We start from the raw sequence: 18,966 nt of genomic DNA, 5'->3' as shown, positions 1-18,966 counted from the left end.
GCTAATGGTCTTGAGAGCTTTGAAGGAAACCTCATGAACAAGCCTAGGCTGCAGCTTTGGAGTTTCATTCACATAAGAAATGTCTTTACAGAACTTTGAGTATCTCTGTGCTACATTCTGTTTGCTGTATTACAGCAGAAACTAACTTTAAGCTGGATTAAGTTCTACCCTTCTTCCTTGCTCTTCGCAGTTCATATTTTATTAAAAATATTCAGTGGAATAGAATTTATCTGATTTACATGCTTCTACTTAATTATCCAGGGAGAACTCATAGATCCAACCAAGTGACTGCTCCAGAGTATGTGTTCCTCATTTCTGAACTGGCAGGAGAGCAAAGATTTGCATCTATAGTTGCAAAAAGACTGGAGAGTTTGGTAAGATGTTTCAAGAGATCTGATGCTTCCTTTGAGAAAATGCAACTTAGATTTCTTTTTCTTAAAACTTGTATTTAATGACAATGATGTGTCTTAACAGGGAGCCCTCACCCACGGGGACAGACGGGCCACAGAAACTCGAGACCTCAGCAGATTCAATTTTGACAACAAGGTGACAATTTTGTTTCTTTTGGAGACCTCATCCTGTGGCATTTATTCCACAAAGGACCTGTTGAGGAGGGTTCCTCTCCATCCCTTACCTTTAACTGTATCACTTGCTGATGGAAGGCCTCTTTGTGTAACCCATAATTCTGTCTGTGAAGCCATGTGGAACACACGTGTGTAAATCACTGTTCTGTTCTTGCAAACAATCAAAGTCTTAAGTAAATGGTGTGTGTCCTTTAAGCCACAATGAAAGATTAATTTGGCAGTTGTAATTAAAAATTAAGACTGGGCTGTTTTCAGTTATAAACTGCACTACATAAAGGTGGCAAACAATTCCCTTCACTATGGTGCAGGAAAGCTTTTCATTGTGAATTTAAATACCTGTTAAACCTTGTGCCTGGGGCTGAGGCACAAACACTGGATGGCATTGACAGAGCAACTTCTTTTCTTACACAGTATGGCAGAAATGCTCTGGAGATTGTTATGAAATCCATTGTGAACTTGGACTCCCCAATGGTCTCACCTCCTCCTGATTTTCCTGGAGACTTCTTCAAAGGTAAGGCTGTGACAGCTACCTTTTGATCCTTCCCCAGTTCACAGAAAATCAAAATACTGTTAGAGCTGTAACCACTGTTACAATTTAAAATGATCAGCTGAGACAGATGGGAGTAAACGCCCAGTGAGAGTCTGTGCACGTTGCTTGAATGTTGAAGTTCACACATGAAACCAGATCTGTGAGCTCTGTGTGAGGAATGTTCTGTATCTGCTTGGCCAGTGTATTATAAACAGATTTTATCTTCATTTTCCCATTACCTGTTGGAACTGTTCTCATGCCATTGGTGCTTTCCCCTGCCTGGGCTTCCTGCAGGGACAGAAGGCAAAGCTGGGTCTTGCTTACTGATGTATTCAGCAGAAACTGCAAGTAATGGGAAGTGGGGGGTGTCAGGGGCTTTGGAATTGGATCCTATGGCTAAACAAGCTGTTACTTCACTGGGTTATTTTTAGATGGCAAAGCAGCTATGATTTAATTTCTTTCTCTTTCCTAGATGTTCGTCAGGGATTGATTGGTGTAGGCTTGATAAATGTAGAAGACAGATCTGGAATAGTGACACTTGATAAAGGTACTTGGGTGTTCAGTGTGTCTGTAGAATGTCCCAGGGAACATCTTATGTCCTGACAGTGGGTTCCCAGCAGCAGAACTGAACTTGTAACTGTCTAAAAATGACCTTTTTTGAGGAACTTCATGTTTTCTGCATTTCTGAAAGAAAGTATTTAAGTAGTGTTTGTATGAATCTTTGAATACTGATTGGGGGCTTGTGGTTATCAAACTTATTCTTTGGCCTAATACATGTATTTCTCACTCTTTTTTAAGATTACAACAATATAGGGAAATTTCTGAATCGAATTCTTGGTATGGAAGTCCATCAGCAGAATGCTTTGTTCCAGTACTTCTCTGACACGTTAAATGCAGTTATTCAAAATGCTAAAAAGAATGGAAGATATGACATGGGCATCTTAGGTGAGTCAATAATTTCACAGTGCTGTTGAACTTCAGTGAGAACAGAGCAGCAGCATAAAACTGATTTCCTTTTCAGATTTGGGCTCTGGAGATGAGAAAGTGAGGAAGGCAGATGTTAAGAAGTTTTTAACTCCTGGATATTCTACCTCTGGACACGTAGAGCTGTACACAGTAAGTTAATCCTGTATCATCTCTGTAGGAACTGGTAACATTTGCCAGTAAGTTTTTACAATGTGTTCAGTCCCCAGGTGTGTAACTTCTATCCCACTCAAATACCCCTGCACTGCTCTCTTGTAGATCAGTGTGGAGAGAGGAATGTCTTGGGATGAAGCAACAAAGATCTGGGCAGAACAAACAGGTCCAGATGATGGATTTTATTTATCACTACAGGTAAGATTCTTCTGTCTCCTTGATTGTGCTCAGAGGTTTTGGGGGCTAAACTGAAAAACTTGTTCAGTTTTGCAAAATACATTGAGTCTTACATGAAAATGAATTTTAGGGTTTTTAAAACACTGAGTATGAAATTCTTCCTTTTATCTCCTCAGGATATTTTCTGATAGGAATATGAGCCCAAATTAAGAGCTCTTATTTAAACCTCCACCAGGAAATTGTGGTTTCACTGTGAGGCTGATGTGGGTTCCTGTGATCTAGAAGTGTATTACTGTCCTTGGTTGTACTATTACACACTAATTACTCTGTAAAAAACACAATATAGAATCACTTAAGCAGATACTTTCATCATGTATTAATTCAGGAAGTTTTTGGTTTGTCCTTTTTTTTTTCCAGATAAGAAATAACAAGAAAACAGCAATTCTAGTAAAAGAAGTGAATCCTAAAAAGAAGCTTTTTTTGATATACAGACCAAATACTGGGAAACAACTCAAACTAGAAACTTGTGCAGATCTGAAAAAGAAATATAAGAAGGTAACCATTAAAGTTATGCTTGTTTTTAAAAATAATTATAAGGGCTTTATTTCTTTTTATTTATGTATCATTTTGACAAATCAAAAAGTAGACTTCTTTCTCCAGAGCAGAGCTTTTATTTGGGTCTTTTTAAACAGGGCTACATGATCTTAACATTCCTACATAAATTTCTGAATTTCTTTCTAAATATAATTTATCTGTGGTGTGGTAATAAAAAATTAGGTTCCTTAGGGTCTAGCAAGTGTTGAATTTGCAAGAACCTAAGGAAACTCTCATCAGGTGGATTATGGAAAAAGCTCTGAGGTTCTGCTGTGTTTTAGCATTTTGCTTGCCCTTTGGGATGGATAATTTGAAATTATTATCATGTAGGATGCTGTACCTCTGTACACCATCCTGATGCTGGTGCTCTCTCTCGTGATAACAACCAGATTATTTTTATTCTGTGTGAGTTTTGATGCGTTTTACTTCATTCCCTCTCTGGATGACTGTTCCAGGTACCTTCTGAGGATGCTCTGCCACACTGGCTGGAGCAGTACAACTCCTCTGCAGACACCTGCACCCACGCCTACTGGTCAGTGTCTGTGCTTTAACTTCTGCTGTTTCACTTTGGGCTGGTTTATCACTGCTTCTGTTCTTCTGCCCCTCCTGTAAAGTCTTGTGTTTCTTGTGTAAGGGAAATTGCCCCATGACCAGTCAAATGACCCAGCTTGTGGCTGAAAACATCAAGCTTTCCCCTTGCCCTGAAGTACAGTACACGAGATGAATGTTGATGTACAAACTACCCTCAGAGTGACTCAGGAGTAGCTTGTGCTTGAAGTGTCTTCATCTGTGCTGTTATTGTAGTCTGATAGTTCAAATGTTATTGGGGGGGAATGTTTAGAGATGAGATGGATGTCAGAAGCAGCTGTTCCTCTGCTGCCTCCTGTGTGGCTGAACTCAGCTGATGGCTGAATTCCTGAGGAGCTGCATAACTGGTAGAAGTTTCAGATTAATACTGGAGCTTCTGAAGTTCCCTGATCAGATACCAGTGTCCTGTAACGTGCTCCAGCTCTCAGGTGACCTCAGTGATGGTGTCTTTGACTCAAAGCTGTCTGTGCATTTTGTAGATGGTGTTTAACTAGGCCAACCCTTCCCAAAGCTTTCCCATTACCTGTGCTCCAAGTGTCCTTCCCTTAGTGTGTGCTCAGCTCTGAATGCACATTAAATAACCACAAGTCTCATTTTTAATGAAATTAGATACTTTTGCAGAATGGTTTTGAAAGCTTTTCTGTGCCTGCAGGAGAGGCAACTGCAAGAAGGCAGGCCTGGGGCTGGTGTGCGAGGTGGGGCTGCGCTGCAGGACCTACTACGTGCTCTGTGGCTCCGTGCTGAGCGTGTGGACAAAGGTGGAGGGAGTGCTGGCCTCGGTCAGCGGCACCAACGTCAAAATGCAGATCGTGCGCCTGAGGACAGAGGATGGCCAGAGGATCGTAGGTGGGTGCATGGGCTGCTCCTCTGCACCTGCAGCAGGGCTGCCTCTCACTGCTCGGTGCCTGAGGTTGGATAAAGGTGTTGAAAACAACAGGCTTGTCTGCTGTGGAGGGGGAGAAGTGCAGCTGTAGAAATCTCCGATACAATATATTAATGAAGGGCAGGTTTCTTTTTCAGCCAGGCTCTGGAGCACTTAATCTCAGTTCTTTGGATTTAATGCAGCAAAAATCTCATGCACAGCCTGTTCTAGCCAAGGTTCTCTGACATCATAATGGTTCCACTTTTCCCCCCACTTTGGGCAATTAATAGTAGGCCATTGAAATAATTGTTTTCATGGTTTCTGAGCTACTTAAAGTGTGTAGAATGACTTCAAGAGGATTGTGTCTTCACTAAACCTCATAGTGAAGCCCTCCAAACAGAGACCTCAGAAACCAAACTCTCCAAATGTTTTCTAAAATGTGATCTCCCTATGGATGTGCCAACATCATGGCAGCTCCTCTAGTACCAGTTTTCCAGGATGTTGGATGTAGGTTTTTCCGTGTTTAAACTTTCATAATGTAACTTCTGTGAGACTAAAAAAGCAAAGATAGCTGACTTCTCATGACAGCAGGTAACATGAGAATAAATTTTGTTGTCAGGCAAAATGAGAACGTCTTTTCTCTTGCTTCACAACCTAAAGGATGTGAAGGACTGAGGAGCAGGACTTGTGGCTGTGCTGATTAGACCTGACATCAGAACAGTCATTATTGAACGTAGCATAAATTAAAGGGTGCAATCATCAGCCTGAGCTCTTAACGAACACAACGGATGGAGTTTTTATGAAACCACTGATGTGTTGCTGTTCTCAGGTTTGATCATTCCTGCAAATTGTGTGTCGCCCCTGGTGAACCTGCTGTCGACGTCCGACCAGTCGCAGCAGCTGGCAGTGCAGCAGCAGCAGATCTGGCAGCAGCACCACCCCCAGAGCATCACCAACCTCAACAACGCGTGAGAGGACAAGCTACAGGTGTTGACTTTGGTGTTTGAGGAAAAGGCTGTAAAAGCATATCACTTGCATAAAAATCAGGGACAGATTCCAAAGAAATATAACTTTTTCAGTTCAGTTGTGTCTCAAATACTTTGGGAATAAAGAGATCTAAAAAGGTTGGTAGAACTGAAAGCCAGCAGTTGTTTATGGTGGTGCATCTGTCTTTCCTTATGCTCTCTGTAGTGCTTCCTGTTTGCTTTTACTTTTGGCCTTTTAAGCTACAAACCACAATTTGTTTGAAAATGCTTGAAAATCCCCAAGCAGGCTTTATTTTTATCTTGTCATACAGTGCTCAGGGTTTAACGCAGTGCATCGATGCCATTGCTGTGGGAGATCTCGAATGCATGTATTGAGTATATATATAGAAAATATATATTGGGTTTTTCTCTTCAATTTGAGTTTATAAAAGCATGAAACCTAGAGGTTGCACATCATGCATTCAGGTTCCTTCCCAGTTTCTGTTTGACAGTGCATGTCTTTGGAAACGGGCATGGACAGCATAAACACACGAGACAGGAATTCAGAGAGAAACACAATCTTAGTTGTACAGCATTGGTTATTGCATTTTTATAGTGTTTATACCCAGGTGTTGCATTTTTTTCTGGTTCTCTCCTGGGAGTTATATATTTGAGTCTACAACATGTTCTTTTTGTGATAAACATCTTAAATTAAAATTAGTTCATTTTTAATGTATTAATGGTATTCCTAATGTGTACTGCAAAGATGGCTGGATGCCTGTTTTCCTTAAATTGAAGCATTTCCTTAATCTGAGGTGGTTATGGAAACTTAAGTGCAAATTCACTTCCATCTCGCATACAATCTTATATTTTCTACTTCATTAACATAATTTAATTTGTCACTTTTAAGATGAAACCTTACTTGAGCTGTAAATTAGAGAATGGGAAACACTCGAGGGTTCCGCTGTATGTGCTGTTTCTGTTATGTTTAATATGTTGTAAGACATTGTAGAGTTTATCTGGAGCTGTTTAAAAGAAATTGTAATGTACAAATGTGAATAGTCACTTATCTATAATATGGGTAAGTTTTGTTTTGCCTATAATAGTAGATGTTTATAAGAAAGTGAAGGACAATGTTTGTCATTTCTTGCTTGCACAGGTTGCACTATTGAAAAATTGAGATTGTATAAACCTGTCCAAAAAACTACAAGATAATGATCTTGTAGATGTCAAATAAAAGTTATTGTACTAACAAGAAGTGGAGTCTTGTTTAGGCAATCACCATATTCCAAAAAAACTAACAAGTCTGTACAATTGGAATGCGACAGGACTTGGCATGTTCCAGGCTGCTCTAACCAGGCTTTGTCTTGCAGCCCAAATCTCAGCTGAACTCTAAGGCTCCGTGTGTGCTTTAAGGAAGGCTCAGTTCCAGAGCAGGATGGCTGCAGTGTGGCACCTCTGAAGCACTCGGTGAGCCACTCAGGGGTCAGAGTGGGGCAGAAGCAGGGGGTTATGGAATAATTCCCTTGTGGAATTATTGTCCTGGGGCTCAGTTAATGCTCCCTGTGCCAGCAGCTCGGTGTGGTCACCAGGCAAAGGAAGCTTGCCCAATTCCCTCAGCCCCAGCCTGAACTGGTCAGGAGGGATGAATCCCCTGCTCCTGCTTGGGATAACTGGAAATGCAGATCTGGAATGAATCCTCTGCTCCCCATGTGCTGCTGCAGCTCTGTAAATACCTGGGCTGCAGGTGCTCAGTGTGCTGGGAGCCAGGAGGGGAGCTGAGCACTGGGAGCTGATGGTGGCCTGGCAAACTCTGGAGCACAGGGTGTGGGGGAGGCTGTTCTGTGTTCTGTACCCACCAGGGGCTGTGTTTGGCACCCATTGCAGGAGCAGGGCTGGGATTTTGAGGAGTGTGTTGACAGCTTACTACTGCAGCAGACAGCAAACCAAACTGCCAGTAACGACAGGCTGTGTGTGGCTGCTGCTGAATTGTTACTTGCTGTAGAAACTTCTGCCCTCTGAGATGGTGACACAACAGTTTAGGTCTTGATCCTCAGTGAAATAGTTCTGGAAGTGGTAGATTCACAATTAGTGATTTTTAAATTTTTTTTTTTAATAATGATTTAAATACACTTAGTTCCTAAGTGCTCTTCTCAGCCTGGTGTGCTCACTTTGATTGTTGGGATGAGCAAATCTGATATTCCCTGTATTGATGAGCAAACAGCACTATTTTGCTTCAACCTTTTAAACTTCCCATGGACTTGTGTCCCCTGGAGGGGGAAAAAGCTGACAGTACTTCCAAGATCCATAGGAACTGTTCCTGTTCCAGAAATCCATTCCTCTGTCTGCTCTTCTTTGCCTGCTCCTTGCACCATCGCTGCCTTGGCTTTGCCATCCTCTTACTAACACAGCTGCAGCCACGGCTCTGGACTGTTGTAACATCTTGAAAGTTAACATCAAAAAAAAAGAAAACAGCTTTCAAGCCACAGCAATATTTTCTCTCTTGAAAATTCCTACTTGGTGCTTGGGGTGTGGATTTTGGCATTTGTTCCCTGCATGAGCTGCTGATAAAGCTTGGGGAGAAAGGGAATATAAATTGTCCTGGATGGGGTAAGAACAGTGACTGGTGTCCCTTTGCAGCACTGCCTGAGAGACAAACATCTTCCTGGGGAGGAAAAAAAGACCAATTATTACATCATAAATTACCAGGCCAGGCAAGGGTGGTCTCTGTATTTTCCTGCTTGTGGGATATTGATCTGCTTTGTACAAAATGAAATACAAAATGCTTTGTACATCTGAAATGGGTATAAAACCCAAAAAGGACAGAGGGCTCTGGTAACAGGGGCAATGCCACGTGTAAAATGGCAGCAACTTCTGTACTGTGTGCATTTTGGAATTGTGCTGCAGAAGGGGAAGGTACATCTCTGAGTTGATTTGGGAACTGAAAACCCAGATTTTGTGTTCTTTTTTTCTAACTGTTCCTTGACAGCAACTAAGTGATGACTTGTTAACTAGTTTCATAATTAAGATATGTCTGGCACGATAAATGCAATTATAACCCCCTCAAGACCTCCTTGCACTGCAAGTATTCCACTTTTTCCAGTGGCTGTGTGGTTCAGTGGGAGCACACTCCTCTTGGAAGGACTAAAAGTTCCCCAAAGATGCAAGTTCTCTGTTCCATGTGTAGTATTTTCTTTGTAAATGGAGAAATCTCTGCAACCTGTAAACGCTTGTTCAAGTGAATTATCAAGGGGTTTTGTATTTTTCTTTTGTGTTTGGAATAACTTCACTCGGCTCCCAGTGCAGTCTGTACATAAATAGAGCCTGTTTGTATATAGAGGTGTTAAAGGCTACTGAATTATTGAATGTAAATAACTCTCGTTTTCCTCTGTGGTTTTTTCCTCCATGACCTTCCCAAGATGTATTCCTATTTTCTCAACCTGCCACATGGGCAGCTTGTGTGTACTTTGAAATATATATAGAGCATATATAAACCTTCCAGGGTGTGTGTGTACATTGTAGATGTTATGTGTTGTCATTTTTTTTTCAAAACTTTGTCTGTCTCCCATGATCCTTTTGATGCTCTGTGGGTTTGTTCTACATTTTTAGTGTAAAATGCATCCCCTTGAGAGAAATGGACCCAATGTCTTTCAGTGATGCATGTTCACTTAGTGGCTGTATCACAGAAACAAACATTTGAGTTTTCATGCAGATTGTTTCTTTCAGAACTTGAGCTTTGATCCTAGAAACATTTCTGTTTTCTTCCACTTTTTGGTATCCCCAGCTGTGCATTCAGTGAGCTCCACAAATCAGAGTTCTAGAATTAAGTTCTAACATCAAAGTCTATTACTGCTTTTATATTAAGTATGAACTGTCTTAAAAAGTTCTCTAGAATGGCAGTGATTGAGAGCAGAAAAGATGTGTCTGTTCTAGTGTTTTCCTGGGAAAACTCTGAGCTTCCTGTCATGTCTAAATGTGCAAAATGAACATAATGAGATTTCTTACCTTGGGAAAAAAACAGTGCAGATTTTTAATTGCCAGGTAGAAATAATATATTTCTGTCAAAGTTGGAGATGAATAAGAAATCCCATTAATTGTCTCTTACTTATCCCTTGAGCCTCCAGCAGCTGCCCCGTGGGCTTGGCCCTTCCCCAGCTGCAGGGCAGGACTGTGGCCCTGCAGTTGTTCCCTGAGTTCAGTGCTCTGCCAAGTCTGAGCCAGGGCGAGAGGTGTGCAGCTGCAAATAGCAACAGAATTCTTCTGGTACTTTCTGTGGTCACTGTGAGCTTGAAACGGGGAGTGCTGAGAGCCCAGGGGGTGCTGGTGTCCGTGCTGGCAGCTGCAGGGGCACGGAGCTGGCAGGAGGAGCAAAGAAACAACCACAGCCCCCACAGCCCTGGGGAACCTCAGCCAGCCCTTCCCAGGGAGCCCCAGGGGCTGCTTTGGTTCTGGGATGAGTTTGAAAAGCTACAACTCTTCTTCTTAAGGAGAAAAACAGAAGAAAAGGTTGTAAGGTTTCTCAGCCCCTCTTACAACAGCTGCAGGCAAGTTGCCCCTAAAAGCTTCTGCTGAATAGAGATGTAAAAACCTGCAGAGAACTTCCCGGGTCTGATGTGCTTCGCTCTTTCTTCACTGGCCCAAAATAATTTTTGAGTGAAAGGGATTTGAGGCACCACCAAGATTCAAGAATAGGAACTGGGCAGGGTTAAGCTGAGGCCAAAACTCGTGGAAGAAATCTTTTGCCTGCTGTGTCCTGCACCAATGTCCAGGATTCTGTGAACCTGGCAGCCTGTGTGTGAGGGATGCTGAGATGTCTGGGTGGAAGCTCAAAGTAAAGCAATTGGTGCACTTAAAACAGGCAGCTAAACCAAAATACAGAAGCGTGTTCAGATTTGAGTGATGTCCTGCAGGGTCAATACCCAAACCAACGTGTGTTACACTTTATTTTGTGAGAGCTGACCTTGGTTGGTGTCTCTGAGCTCAGCTGTGCTTAGGGCATCACTTCAGTGCCTTGTGGAGGAGCAGTTTTCCTACACTTAATTTGTGCTAGGAAGGGTAAAGAGACATTTCTGCTGCCATTTCTGATGCCATATATATTTATGTCTCTTCTTCCTGTCTTGGAGAAGATAACCAGGAAAATGCCAGCTTCCTTGCAGTCACAGAATCGCATTTTTATTTGCCAAGTAATTTGATTTATTTTTCAGTCATTGACATATTGAGTTTTACTGGAGGTGGGTGTTCACTGCCTCGGCACCTTCCCTGTCCCCCAGCCCTGCAGGAACTCTCTGGGAATCTGCTCTGCACAAAGGATACACTGATTTTTTGATTTTTTGGAGTAGGGCTTTGCTATCAGTACTTGTTCTCCACCTTTAACGGTCCAAGGTGACAGAATCCCAAAGCCATTTGGATTTCAGCTGAGCTGTGTGAGGTGTTCTATTTTTTTTATTTTTTTATTGCCTGCCCTAATGGGAACCTTTGCCAAGCTGAAAGCCTCCATCCTGCAGCCTGGGGTTGTGCTGTGTCCCAGATGTCCCCAGAGCAGCAGGACTTGGAGTGCCTGGCAGTAAAACATCAGCAGTGTTTGAAAAGATTTATACCCCCAAAGAAGACAAACAGAAACATCATGGACTCTGTACTGAGTTCTTTCTTTTTTGGTAAAGAAATTGTTGAATAAATTAAGCTGATTGCTACTTTGGGATTTTTTTTTTCTTTCCCCTTTTAATTTTCTGTTCTGGAACTTGCCCACAGAGATGCTGGAGCACCTTTCAGCAATGCATCTACATCCACTGAACACACTCATTGTCACACCTTTTTAGGATCCCTCAGACTAGCAGAAATCAGTAATCCAAACAGCTTTTCTTTCAATCCACTTGAATCCTGGCACTTAACCTGTTAATGTCACTGGTAAATCAAACTGGTTTTGTTGGTAGTTAAGAGCAGACTCACAACATTCTCAAAGTGCTAATTGTGTTGGGCTTAAAAAAGAGAGGAGGATTTATAAAAACTGTATCAAGATTGGAAAGTATTGACTTCATATTTTATGCATATTTTATGCAAAAAGTATGAAAATAGTTTTCCTTTATCCAAAGAGTTAGTCTGGGGTAAACAGACTAATCTTAGTTTTGTACATCATTTAACATTGACTTTTATTCTCATTTTCCCCAAATATGGAAAAGTGATGATGCCAAGATCTCAGCAATAAATGAAGATGCCCAAACCTCAGAATTTAATTATTCATTTTCACAAAGCAGTAGACTTTGTTCTGTAAGGGAGAAATTTCTTAGGAGAGGTTTTGGTTGGCTCCTTTCCAGCATGTAAATAATACACCTTAAAAATGCCAGCAAGGCAGTGCAGGAGCTGACAGCTTCTTCCTTTGGAAGTCCGGGTCTGGTTTGTGTGTTCCTTCCACATTTATAAAGAGGAAAAACCGACTTTGCCTGCTAAATGCACAATGAATTGCCGGGCATGAAGCAGAGCTGTGTGTCAGCTCAGCCAGAGCGAGTTAAATCATGAACCAGGGTGGAAGTGACTGAATCCTCCTGGGTAAGGTCTGCCCTGAAGTCACTTGGGGGGAATACAAACGTGGAGCAACGGAACGGTGGCGATCTGAGCCTGCACAATTCCCAGCCTTCCCTCTCCGTGCGGGAGCGCTGGGCTTTGGGGCAGGGCAGAGCTCTCCGTGCGGGCAGCCCTGGGGACCGGCACCTTCCTGGAGCCAGCTCCTGCCTGCTTCAGGGAGAGCCCCAGCCCTGCTGCCCCAGCTCCTGCCTGCCTTAGGGAGAGCGCAGCTCCTGCCTGCCTTAGGGAGAGCCCCGGCTCCTGCCTGCCTTAGGGAGAGCCCCAGCCCTGCTGCCCCGGCTCCTGCCTGCTTCAGGGAGAGCCCCAGCCCTGCTGCCCCAGCTCGGGCTGCTGAGCATCCCCCGGCCCCTTGCTGGAGCTCAGCCCTGCTTTCCTCCCCTCCCTGTGTCAAGAGGAAAGCCCACCCCAGGCCCACGAGCTCCTGGAGAGACGCCAGGGCCTGGCCGGGCTCCTGCAGCCCCTCGGGGGCCTCGGGCTCTGCCCCGGGCTCGGTGTTTGATCGCTGGCAAGGCTCGGCCTCGCACGGCGCTGCTCCAGTTCCCGACGGAGCCAGCGCCTGCCAGGGCTGTAAATCCTCCCCGTCCGGGACTGTCCCTCCCTGTCTGTGCTCAGGGGGACAGCGGGGCGGCTGCAGCGGCTGCCGGGACAGCTGCCGGGGAGCACCCGCAGCGTGTCCCCTCCCAGAGACCGGGGGACCCCACGGCCTCCCCTTTTTGCCTTTTTTTAGAGAGAATAAGGGGTTTTTAGGCAGTGTGCCAGGGCAGGAGGCTGCTGTCGCTCTTCAGGTAGATGTTTAGGCAGAGTTTGATCATTTATAAAATGCTTTGTGTTTAGCATCATCCTGTCCCTGTGCCTCCAGTGGGAGAGGGGATTGGCACTGCAGGATTCTGCCCCCACATTCTCACAGAGCTGGGCACAGGGCTGGGCACACCAGTGGTCCTCACACACAGACACCAGGCAAGAGACTTCAGGGCTCTCCCTTCTGCTCTGAGCAGTGTCCTGCGGCAGGAGCTCAGCAGACGTGTTAGACTCATCCTGGCAAAAGCTGTGTCTGGGCTGTGGGCTGGTAGGGAAGGACGTGCCATGCCCAGCAGTGCCAGCCGGGGGCTGTGTGGCACCGGCAGAGACACCGAGGGCTGCCCGTGCCACCCGGGGCACTCAGACTGCGCTGTCCTGTCACCGTGATTTACCTCCCGCCTTTCCTCCTTCCCCCTTCACCCTGCTCTTCTCTCCCCCGCCAGCTCTGGGTTGTTCTGAAGCTCCACATTCCTTTCCTCACAGTCATTTCCATTTTCCAGCCCTGGGCTTTGCTTTCACACTCTCCTCCACTTCCTCTGCTCAAATGACCAGTCACAAAACAATTAGGGATGCTCCCATCAGGCTGCACAGTTGGTGCTACAGGGAGGCTCTGAGGGACAGAGGAGTTTGTGCTTCTGATTATTTGTTTCAGGCATGACACTGGTCAGGTGATGCTTTGCACTCAGGTTTTCTGTGGGGCTTAACCCCGGTGTGTCCCTTCAAGCTGTGATTTGAATCTGCAGCTCTCACAGGTGCCACGTGGATGATTATTTCACATGGACAGGGTGTTTGACACCAGCCTGCCTCTAGGAATCACTCCGGGCGAGCCAGCACTCAGCTTTGCTGCTGTGGATTCCTGCTCTCCCAGACGCTGAGCAGGTTCAGGAGCTTTCCCAGACAGGGCTGGGATGAAAGCAAGTCTCAGAGGCTCCTCTGCCCCAGCCAAAGGGCGGAGTATTCCCTGCCCCGGGCCCGCAGCAGCGCGGGGAGGGAGGCAGAGGCAGGGCCGCGCTGCAGCCCGGCAGTGCCAGCTCACTCCTTGGCACAGCCTTCAAGGGCTCAGGAGTGGGAGGGAAGCGGGAGTCCAGCCCACAGGGCAAGAAGGGAGAGTCCTTCCAGGCAAACTGAGGGAATCGGGCAGGGTGGAGCACTCGTTTGTCTGGAAAGATGATGCAGAGAAGCCCTGTAATGTGGGGATAAAGTGATATTCCATCCCTGCGAGCAACAGCAAGGAAGGAGGAGCCCCTTGGCCCAAGCTCCACCATCAGCCCAGCTGCCTGTGCCCTGTGCCCAGCAGAGCAGGGAGAGCTCTCCTCTCCTCTCCTCTCCTCTCCTCTCCTCTCCTCTCCTCTCCTCTCCTCTCCTCTCCTCTCCTCTCCTCTCCTCTCCTCTCCTCTCCTCTCCTCTCCTCTCCTCTCCTCTCCTCTCCTCTCCTCTCCTCTCCTCTCCTCTCCTCTCCTCTCCTCTCCTCTCCTCTCTTCTCGCTGAGGAGGCTCTGTAGTTTTATTTGCCAGTACTGACCGAAGAAAATGAAGCAGTTTCATTTCTACTCTAATATTTCTTTGCTGGTTTTCATTGGAATCTGGGCTGGTTTTGATATTGGTGCCTGGTGCTTGTTTGCCTGGCAAACTGCAAAGAGGAAAACTTTCATTAGAGAGATTCCAGGCCTGTGCTTTTGTGGCTGCGGGCTTGGAAACTTCTCATTCCTCCTCCGTGGTCCTCCAGGGAGACCTCCAGCCAGAGCGGGAGAGAGCAGGCTCTCTACTCCCGCTGTCTCAGAGGAAAACCCAGAGCACCATCAACGCCTCTTTACCTTAAACCTTTCCAGCCCCTTCGGACAGCTTTACAGGCGCTGTTTGCTTTTCCTCCTGCTGGTGCAGCCACCTCGGAGGCAGAGCGTCCCCCTGGGAGATGGAAGGAGCCTGGAGCCGGCTCCTGAGCCCAGAGGGCAGCACCCGTGCGGCGATGCAGAGCAGCTGTCTGCCTGGCAGGGCTGCTCCGCTTGGCAGCCAGACAAAGGGCTCGGGAGCAGGAGGAAAGCAGGGCTGGCAGGGAAAGTCGCTCCAGATAATACAGCATCTGGCCCTGGGAGGAACCATCTCGGAGTGGGGAGCAGGGCTAGGCTGGGAAGAAGTTTGTCAGGGAGGACTTAAGGGGGAAAGTCTGAAATTGGGCTTCCACCTGAAATTGTTGCAAGGATTTCCTGGGGCCTGGCTCTGGCTGCTGCTGCAGCACTCCTGCACTGGACACTGGATCCTCCTTGCAGAGAGCCTCAGAGGGCTCTTTCCCCTGCAGGGGAGCAATCCAGAGCTCCCAGGGGGATTTTGAGGTGTGAGAAGGCAACAGGGCGCAGCTGGGGAACATCTATTTTTATTCAGGACTAGGTTGGTTTTGTGCATTTTGGTGAGGATGGGGCAGTAGGTAGCAAATATCAGCCAGGAAAGGCAGATCACAGAGGAGGGACACCAAGCTTTCTCTTGGGAACAAAAAAAGCACGAGGGAAACTTTGTAGCATCAGCAGGAAGCTGCTGTGGGGAACAGAGACAGGAATGGAAGGAGCTGTAGCAAAGCGATAAGAAAGGAGCAACACTGATGCCAAAAAAGCACAAAATGCACAATTTTCCCTCTGTGCCAGGGTCCCAGACTGCCCCAGGGACGTGCTGGGTGTCCTGAGGAAGGAAAGGTTCTGCACCAGGAGCTGCTGGCTCATTACAATCCCAGTGAGAAAGGTACTCAGCTCTGCAAAGCATCTTTGAAAATGCTGTTTGTTAAAGCTGACACTCGCTTGCCTCTACCACTTGTGCTTTCCACAGAGGTTAAACCTTGCCTTCACCCAAGACTAAAAAAGCTTAATTTTCAGTCTACACCTACCAGAGGTTTTTCATTTTGGTTGATCATGTTAGTTGTAGCACCAGAGCAGTTTGGAGACTCGAAAATTAAATTGGTGCTGTGCAACTTGAAGTTGGTTGTGGTTATTTTATGTACGATGCTGGATCACCAGGAATGCAGGGATAAGCATTTGAATATAAACTCCCTCTAGGAAAAGGAACAAATTTCCCTCTTCTTTCCCCTTGCTGCTACATGGGGCTCTGTGGTGGGTAAAGGACAGTTAGAATACCCCCAAGTCACTCAATTCATTAAGCCTGACAACAATTAATTACATTAAAATTAATGCGCAAATTTAATGTTTTACACATGTCAAAGACATGCCAGGAAAAAAGAGGGTCTTACTGTGCCATCTTTAATTCTTCTCACTGTTGATTTAACCCAAGGTGATAAGGAACAAGCCTAGTTTGTGCTCCTCATTTGCAGGTCCCCAGGAGTGTTACAGCACGGCTCTGTGATGACTATTTCATTTTGTTTCCAGATAAAAGGGGACAAACAAGTTTGTTTCACAGCACGGCCCAAGGCTCTGGCTCTGTGGCAGAGCTGGCAGCACCTTCCAGCATCCCACTTTGCATGTGTGTTCCTTCCACCCTCGCCCAGGGCCATGGCACCGACCGGAGCTTTGGAAAGGGAAAACCTCCTTCAAATCAGTCACAGCTCGGGCTAAGCAGGGGCTGGAGGCAAACTCTGTGGAAACTTTGGCTGCTCAGTATTCCCAGTGGTTTGGGAGGAGCAGAGGTGAGGAAGTCAAACCAGGAGAGGGAACAGAGAAAATGCCAAGAGAAGAAAGGGGAGGGGGACAGAGTGGAGGTTGCAGATATTACAGAACTCAGGAGAGGCAGCTGTACCTGGAAAATCCATCACCAGTGCTTCTTGTAGTGACTGAATGGACAGACACATCTTCCTCTCCATCCTCCCTTGCTGGAAAACAGCAGTTCACACGTTTATTTTTAAGTTACGTCATAGTGTGCAGAAGGCTTGCAAATGTCACCTGTGTGATAAAATGGCTCTGCTGTATTTCCTGCTCTGTGACTTGGCCACTTGGTGATGAAGAGCTGCTTTTGCTGGCAGCGAGCACGACCGAGCCATCAGGCTGCAGAGCAGGGACCTGCAGCTTGCTGCACACAGCCTGGGAGCCGGAGCTGCCACGCTCCTGGAGGCTCAGTCTGCATGAGCAGAGCACAACTCCAGCCCAGCTTGGGGCATCAGAGCAGGAGGAACCACAGGCAGCCCCTCCAGGGGAGCTCGGCTCTGTGGTCACCGCGCTGAACAGCCAGCCCAGGGCCCCAGCACAACGGTGGCTTTGTTCTTGTGGCCACACCTGGCTCAGAACAACTGCAGCGAACCCCCAGAGCACACGGCAGATGGGAAGAACTTGCAGGTACTTCCTACCCTGCAGTGAGTGCCAAAAAACGAGTAAAGTCATCTTAAATGGAGTCTGAGCCAAGCAGTAAGTTTGTCCTTTACCAGGGGCTTGTGTCTCGTGCTACCACTGCTACCTGTGCCCAGGAAACTGCAGAGACATCAGACACCCAGACCTGGCACTGCTGGGCTGCTGCTTACAGGACAAACGATGCTGCCCTGCAAGCCTGACCATCCCATCCAGCCTGGCCCTCACACCTTGCTCCAAAACTCACAGTGCCTTGTGCTGAGGAAGAATAAACTTCACAGGAATTTTTCCATATCCCCTGCCTCCCCCTTGGAATGTTGGAAATTTTGAAGCTGTCTTTATAAAACCCAGGCAAAACACAGGGGATCTTGTTCTTCAGTGCTGCTCTGAGCACAGTTTTGTAGAGTTGGTGTAAAGCTGTGAAAAACACGAAAGCTTGGAGTGCTCCCATTTCGCTCTCACTTGGTGTGACTGTAAACAACCACAGGATGGAAAATCCCAGAGCGGGGTGCAGGACTTTGCTGGCCTTCCAGGATTCAACAGAAAGGCTGTTCTTCACAAATCTGGAGGTGAAGCTTTAGGTTTGCAGAGTTCTCACCCACACGGGGAGGGTTTACCAGTGCAGCCTTTCAGGGCTCTGAGGAGAATGACACAGTTGTAACACAAGCACCAGTGTAAACTACTGTCACTGAGCATGTAATTCTGTGCCTGGGGCTCTCAGGACCCCTCTCTAACAGACCAGAGCATGGATCAGTTGTAAGGACAGTCAGTGCCAGTCTGGAATTCTCCAGGATTGCTGGACTCAAGCACTTGGTCTAGAAATAAAATACAACGGTGTTTCATTTGGTACCAGAAATTTCAGATGTTTCTTTCATGCAGTGCACAGTCAGTAGGGCATGAGTCAGGGGCTCAAAGGCAGCTCCTCTTTTCCCATTCTTCCTCAATTCTCCTTTATGCAGAGGAAATAATCTGATTGCTCCGTGACTGTTTCCATGTCTCTGTGATGGAGGTGTCACCTGCTTCCCTCTGCAGGGCCCGAGTCCGTGTCACTGACCAGGAATGTGCCCCTGATCTCCAGGAAGCAGGATCAGGCTCTCCGTGTTTGCTGTCACTGCCATCAAGAGCAGTATGAAGCCATGGATGGACATTGAGTAGCACATGCAATAAAACAATCAGATCTGAGTGGCTGCTGGTAAAACATACCTGGGGTCTGATGTGGGGGGTCTCAGGCTGAGCTGTGCACCTAAGGAGAGACTGTCCAGGTCCCAAGCAGTTTTGCTGGGATAAATCTGGAGTAATTGAACAATTTTCGAGTCTATTTGATATTAATTGACAGAAGGAGCAAACCTGAATATCTTGCAGTGAAAAGGATGACTTCTGATGGCACACGCGTGCTGGAAAGCTTCATCATTTAACCTGATTACTTTTAAAATTTTTGTGGGGAAGTTTTACTGCTGCTTGCAAGCAGAAGATGTGCCAATTGTCAACGAGATCCATATTTTTTTAATCCCTCAGAAGCTGCAATCCACATTAACCTTCCAGCGGAGAGAACTAGTGGTTTGGGGGGAAAAAAAAAAAAAAAAGGAAACAAAAAAGGGTATTTTTTTTCTTGGCGGCATCTAGGGGGGTGAGGGGAAAAAAAAATGAATTTTATAATCATCAACAGGTATTTTCCATGGAGGTTGGCGGGGGGACGAGCGCGGGGTGAGCGCGCGGCCTGAGGTGAGGGGGAGGCGGGAAGGCGGCGGCGCGCGGGCCGCCCTGAGGGCCGCCCTGAGGGCCGCCGGGGGCCGCCGCCCGCCGCGGGCACGGCCCGGCCGGACCCGCAACTTGTGCCAAAACTTTCCCAACTTAATTAAAACATCCCCCCCCAGCCG

The 18,966-nt window shown here is 46.5% G+C and overlaps 1 protein-coding gene across 2 annotated transcripts in view; it reads left to right on the top strand.

The window, feature by feature from the left end:
- The window catches only part of SBNO1 (strawberry notch homolog 1), a 28,875-nt gene extending 22,181 nt beyond the window's left edge, over positions 1–6,694 (top strand). For both annotated transcript variants that reach the window (XM_064392284.1, XM_064392285.1), the window contains exons 22-32: positions 262–374; positions 475–546; positions 996–1,095; positions 1,586–1,660; positions 1,912–2,058; positions 2,135–2,229; positions 2,356–2,448; positions 2,845–2,982; positions 3,477–3,553; positions 4,262–4,455; positions 5,301–6,694. In XM_064392284.1, coding sequence (XP_064248354.1) covers positions 262–374; positions 475–546; positions 996–1,095; positions 1,586–1,660; positions 1,912–2,058; positions 2,135–2,229; positions 2,356–2,448; positions 2,845–2,982; positions 3,477–3,553; positions 4,262–4,455; positions 5,301–5,443 — 1,247 coding nt within the window. In that variant the 3' untranslated portion in view covers positions 5,444–6,694. The remainder of the gene's footprint in view (positions 1–261; positions 375–474; positions 547–995; positions 1,096–1,585; positions 1,661–1,911; positions 2,059–2,134; positions 2,230–2,355; positions 2,449–2,844; positions 2,983–3,476; positions 3,554–4,261; positions 4,456–5,300) is intronic.
- The last annotated feature ends 12,272 nt before the right edge of the window (positions 6,695–18,966 follow it).

This window comes from Passer domesticus, chromosome 17 (assembly GCF_036417665.1).
Source record: "Passer domesticus isolate bPasDom1 chromosome 17, bPasDom1.hap1, whole genome shotgun sequence".
Taxonomy (NCBI): domain Eukaryota; kingdom Metazoa; phylum Chordata; class Aves; order Passeriformes; family Passeridae; genus Passer; species Passer domesticus.
Note: the sequence above shows the minus strand (reverse complement) of the source record. Positions and strands in the feature narration are given on the sequence as shown.